This window comes from Cottoperca gobio, chromosome 18 (assembly GCF_900634415.1).
Source record: "Cottoperca gobio chromosome 18, fCotGob3.1, whole genome shotgun sequence".
Taxonomy (NCBI): Eukaryota; Metazoa; Chordata; class Actinopteri; order Perciformes; family Bovichtidae; genus Cottoperca; species Cottoperca gobio.
Window position 1 is genome coordinate 7,118,571 of NC_041372.1, and position 6,000 is coordinate 7,124,570.

Below are 6,000 nucleotides of genomic sequence, written 5' to 3' on the forward strand. Positions count from 1 at the left end.
TCCACACAGTGTGTTTGGGTGAGAAACATTCCATTTTAAATCCAAATTTGTTTACAAAAAAACTCCAAAGGGCAGTTTAATTACAGTAATTCTGATAATGGCTTCTTTGTTAATTATGGTAAGTTGTTATGTTATAGGTTCTCTATGTTTACAAAGGGAACCCCTGATATGTTTAAAGCTCTCTCTATATATATACTGTATATATACACACTATAAGTATATGCAATTTAGTAGGTCAAACAGGTCAAGTATGACATTGTTGATCTTTGACGTGAACACAGTTGAACAAAATCAAATGCTACCAATGATTAAAACATTGTAATTCAGGGCTTGTGCCGTGAAAACCAGCTTGTACCCAATCATACTGTGCCTTCCAATACCCAAACTGAATAGCATGTCAGATTTAGTATGTCCCAATACATAGTATGTCAAATGCAATATGCCAAAAATACCAGCATTTCCTACTGCATCCAGTCGCATTTTGCGGTATACTAGGCAGCATGCTTTTCTGGCTATTCTGACCCACAATCCTTTGCGCAGACCAGTAGTATGTAGTCCCAATTGTATGCAAACTTTATCGTTGCTCATTACTTAAGTACATATTTAAGTATTTAGTGTAGTATTTCTACACTATGATGTTACTATTTTTACTTCAGTAAAGGTTCTGAGCTTTTCTCCCACCACTAAATACAGGTAAGGTGAACTCGAGACCCTAAATTGCCTTTAATAACTTCATGAATTGTTCTTCTGTGACATGAATTTTCCACATGCTATGTTACAATCAAGAAAACAAAGTGAAGAGGTGTATTATATTTCAGTGCTGTCCAGCAGAGGGCAGCAGAGGACTGCAGATAATAGTAATATACAAAAATGATTTCTTTTGAGACTGTCAAAGAGTGTACACGTCATATATATTGTACTTTGTTTTATCTCTATATGTAAAAGTGTCTTGTAAGCCCATTGTGCACCTTTTGGTTTATTAAACTTGAATATACATATTCATTCATTTAACTATTTCATGGCATAATAATATTTGAGTAAAAATCAGTAATTAAATATTTAAATAATAGCATGGGCTGGAGGAACTTCATCTATTGGACTCTAAGGTTGGCCGATTATTCTGGTGCCTCAGAATAAAGTTAATTAAAAATATATTTATTTGGCTTTATTAGCTTATTATGATGAAGGTCAAGGTAAGGTAAGGTAAAGACCATGATGTGATGAATGAAGCCAGCAATGACGACCACAAAAAAATAAGAACGCCAGTACCAGGTAAGTGCAAGATTTACCAGGGAATTAAGGCCTCAGAGATCTTTTATTTGCAGAGACAATGTGGACATCAAGGAGGTGTACGCAAAGGAGGATAAACGGCTCAGTTGTAGCAGTTCAGTTTGGACAGAGAGAAGCCTAAGCTATCATGTGGGGGACCTATCAGCAGATGGAGAATGGAAGAATCCCTGACTTTGTTTAAGAAACCAGTAAAGCACCTTTAAAACTAAATTAAATATTCATTGGGCCACTCCTGCAGCCAAATGTCAGGCATACGGCAAAATTCATTTTGGAGTCAAGTTAGCATCACACTGGTTCCCACGACAAAACACCAATGGGATTTTTCCATTGCCACCACCTAAGCTAAGGCGGACTTCTCTTCGGCGTGATGACGTTTAGTAGTTTTAGGACTCCTGCACTACTCTATTGAACTTTTATACAAGACTTTTTTTGTTGTTCAACACTCTTTATGACACACAGTCCCTACATGCGGTCTAGGTTTGACTTCTGTGGTGGAATGACCCCCCCCCAGATGCTAACTGTAATTCTTATCACTTGTCTAATGAGGGTTTCTTCTGCTTCTGTCGTGGCCTTGTTTAAATAGTTATGGCAGTAACCCTTACCCTAGTTGTCTACCAAAAAACTGGATGGACTTTGTCTTTTATGTTTCGACAGCTTAATAACTTACCAAACTACCCCAAAGGAAGTTTCAGCAGACAGATGTTTACTGAGAATTGTCAACTATGTACTTTGGGAGGGTCGGCTGTGTATTTTGGAGGTTCATTCTGCTCTTATAAGCGTTCTTTGTGTTCTTTAACTGATTTAACAGTTCATTCACTTAAGTTACATAAGCTTAGTTCACATAGTAATGTGAGTGCTTAAGTCTTCTATACACTATATTTAGTTAAAGGTTGTACTTCAGGTATAATGCATTTATCAGGTATATAGGTTTGTAGACATAACTTTTGTAAAAACATTAGGTAGAATAAACTACACTTCAGTCTGTCAAACTAAGCCACTGGAACTCTTCTGGGTGCATGAATCACAGTTTTCGCATCCTCTTTAAGTTTGATGGAGTATGTAAACAGTAGTGCTTCGAAACCCTCATAAACATCTGCATATGTATGCACTATAGCATCATAATTCAGCTTTGTACTGTTCGGGGGGTACCCAAGTCCACACGTGCCTTATCGAAGAGCGACTCATTTCAATCATCGTGTACTACAATACACTTCAGGTGATGAACGCGATTTTTAACCTAAAACCTACATGTTCCCTTTGTCTCAAAGGCACTGTCTTATTTATCCAATAAACAATCCCTCTTCTGTCTCAATTGCGTTGCAATTTACGAAAGCTGTAAAGCATGACTCAATCAAATGCATCTTTACGACAGCTACTGCTATCAGTGCCAGTTATTTTAATACATCCATGGCCATAATCAGTACAAGCTGCAAACTTTTATTTTTTGGCAAATTTACTCTGCAGATGAGAAGAGGAGACAGCCCTGAATTTAAAGAAACTGAACCGGAAGAGTGATGGTCGATGCTACTGGCGGAAAAGCATTTTAGCAACCAGTAGTTACCTCGGACTTTCAGAATAAAAAGCACACAATCTTTTTTGGACGGTTTAATAGTACGGTATATTTGTAGGGCATCTTTGTTCATACTATAGCAAACCCAATTTGATTTGTTACTCTCGTTGTGAAGTGTTGTATTCAATTAACGAGTGGTGACGTGGTTTTACTTTGAAGGGCACAGTCAGGAAATGGTATTGTTGCAAATTACGGAACAAAACTGCTCTCACACACCAGCTGCACACAGGTCGTGACAACACTCGACGAAAGGACACCGCGATATTAGGAAGGAAAGTTAACATAGAGCTAAAGGTAAGACTTACCTACACAATAAACGTTAACTGCTTACGAAGACGTCAGTTCTCCTTTTATAATAACGTTAGGGCTTTTGACGTTCAAACAACAGGTTGTGTAACGTAATAGTGGAAGAATAGACTTTTCCCAGTGAAGGTCGTAACTTAGTTAACACCATCTTCTGTTTTTATTTTATTTTACGTTAGCCATTAAACCATACGGTATGTAATTGTGACAGTGGGACATGGGTCATTTGACCGTCTTCCAGTGTAAGATACTGCTGTGAATAGAGGTTCCAGAGATTTTGGACTCTGCTCAGTATTGATATCAGCTGAACTACGAAAGTTGCCTTGATTTTTAGAAAGTGCGAACGTTATGTGTGCACATAAAACAAAAGCTATCTGCATTGCTAGATAAAACTAGGTGTTTCAATAATTGGATTAAACTCTGATTCATAAAGGAATACTCTCCATGTAATACAATTATCCGAAACCATTTGCTACACAGTACACCTGTGTTGCACTTTTTATTTAACTTAACTAAAGGCTCTGAATACTTGTTCCACCACTGCTCTCTCCCTTGTTTCATCCCGTCTCTGCATGGTGAACCCCTACAGTCTGAACTCAAGAAGATGAACTATGAAGCGCCTGATCTCCCCAGTGGCCCGCTGGATATCTACAGGAAAAAAGCCTCTTTCAACTGGAAGGACATGCTCTACTTCTTAGAGGGAGAGGAAATCCTGGCATTCAAGGTAGATCTCAGCATCAAATTATCTCTGTAGTTAGGACTAAATCTGCATGTTTTGAAGTTGTTAGATAGTTATACTGCCACTATTTGTTTTCTTTGCTGGCATTTGGGGGGAAGACACATGCAACAAATGTCCCAAGGCTGGAATTGAACCCTGGACGTTGCAGTTATGTGGCATGCGGTGTAACTTTTTAATAATACTCTATTGAGGGAGAAGTTACATTGCATCAATATAAAGGGGGGGGCACACTTCATGACAAGACACATGCCCACATAATTCAACTCAAAGACCTACAATTTTAGTGCTAAATAGTGTCTTTTGGCTGATGTCTTTTCAGTTCAGCTACAATTTGTTTGAACACTGATCACTAGAGATGGCGTCTTGGTGAAGGACCACTGCACACTTTGTTTACTATATTTTTGTTACAACAGTACCTATTATCATCTAAGAAAATTCTTGATGCAACTTGGACTGATTTTCAAAGATAAATAACATGCATCACTGCATTATAGTTCACATTAATATTAATACCAACACCTGACATTTCCCCCATGACATTTCCCCTACATCTGAAAACCTCTGGCATTATAAAGTAAATGTTCAATAGTTTCATCTTCATCATCACAATTATCAATAGGGCACCCTTTTGTTTAACAATGAAGCTCTAATTTACCACCACCTGAACTACTAGTCTACCAACTGAGATTATGATTTTCTCATAATGTTTCACTAAATATGTTTTGAATTCATACCTGGGATTCAGATTAATGTGATTTATTGTCATACATGTCCCTCTACATATCCTGTACATTTTCTCCTCTTCTCTGTGCTGCAGAAATGTATATTTAAGACACTTGAGGATGACCCTCTGTTTGCGCGTCAGCCCGGTGAAGACCTCCCTTTGGAGAAAATGAGAGAGTTGACCTTCCTCAGGTATCGACGCAACATTACCACCAGTGACATCTTCTGTTTTCTATCATATCCTTATCTATAAAATGTACATAGCGAAAATAAAGCTTCAGATACACATTTACAGGGTGAAGCAGCTCTTCCGATACAACCTCCTGTCACAAGAAGAGTCGATGGCTAACCCCTTTAAGACTGTGGCTCTCAATGATTGTCTGTGCATGTATGACTTGGGCTTGGCGGCCAAGTACTTTCTTACCAAAGGGGTGAGTGTGCATTGGTTGTTGTGGTGGGAAGTGTGCAAAATTGAACATAATGAAAGTATTAAAAATGTCAGAGTTGAAGGATATGTGTACTATGGTGTGATCTACTGAGAGGCCTATTTTACTTTCCAAATCGAGCTGACATACATTTTCCAAAAATCACTCAACATCGACTGATTAATTCACAAAGAATGGATAGCGGTCGCTAATGGCACCGTGAATTGCGCATTACTTGCAACGCGCTATCCGCCCCGATCACCGAAAGATAATGCGCTAATTATATCATAGCGCAAACACGACCATAAAGTTTGAAAAAAGAGTGAAAGTTTCTCTTTAAGTATTAATGTCGCCTTTGCGGCAAGAAATGGTATGCAGAACAATGGCAGATAGAAAAATTTAATGTTCTAACCGCGATCTTCAGGCAAGGAATGTGACACCATATTTGGGATTCAATATCAGTCTGTCAGTATCAATGTGCTTTAGATGCCAACCAACTAATAATTTCACTGTAACTACATGTGGCTATTACAGCTGATCTTTGTGTTTTGGAATGTTTTTGCAATAAGCTCATAGAAGGGGGCCAATTTTGCGCCAAATGTTTGCATATTACCTCATTTCAATACGTGCAAATAGCACAGGAGCACTCAGACCCTTGCCGCGCAATCCTTTTGTGAATTTGCCCCCAAGAGTGCTAACTACTATCAAGCAATGACTTGCATTATATTTACTTCCTTCATCGATAATCTTACATTATTGACTTTTTACAATGACTACTGTTGGGGTTTTGAAGCCCAAAGGGCGCTGTGATAGTCTTTCAATTGAATCCAGTAAACTTCTAGTTGATCAAGATACTTATTTATTTAAAGTGATGATGACAGCAATGTCAAAAAATACCCTCAGCCGAGGACCCTTTCACACACCAAGTCCACAGTCCGAATCAATAAAGA

The 6,000-nt window shown here is 38.3% G+C and overlaps 1 protein-coding gene across 1 annotated transcript in view; it reads left to right on the forward strand.

Annotated features, from left to right (window-relative positions):
- The first annotated feature begins 3,064 nt into the window (after positions 1 to 3,064).
- The window catches only part of acox3 (acyl-CoA oxidase 3, pristanoyl), a 16,671-nt gene continuing 13,735 nt past the window's right edge, over positions 3,065 to 6,000 (forward strand). The window contains exons 1-4 of the mRNA XM_029455302.1: positions 3,065 to 3,154; positions 3,753 to 3,887; positions 4,720 to 4,817; positions 4,921 to 5,056. Of these exons, the coding sequence (XP_029311162.1) occupies positions 3,768 to 3,887; positions 4,720 to 4,817; positions 4,921 to 5,056 (354 nt within the window). The 5' untranslated portion in view covers positions 3,065 to 3,154; positions 3,753 to 3,767. The remainder of the gene's footprint in view (positions 3,155 to 3,752; positions 3,888 to 4,719; positions 4,818 to 4,920; positions 5,057 to 6,000) is intronic.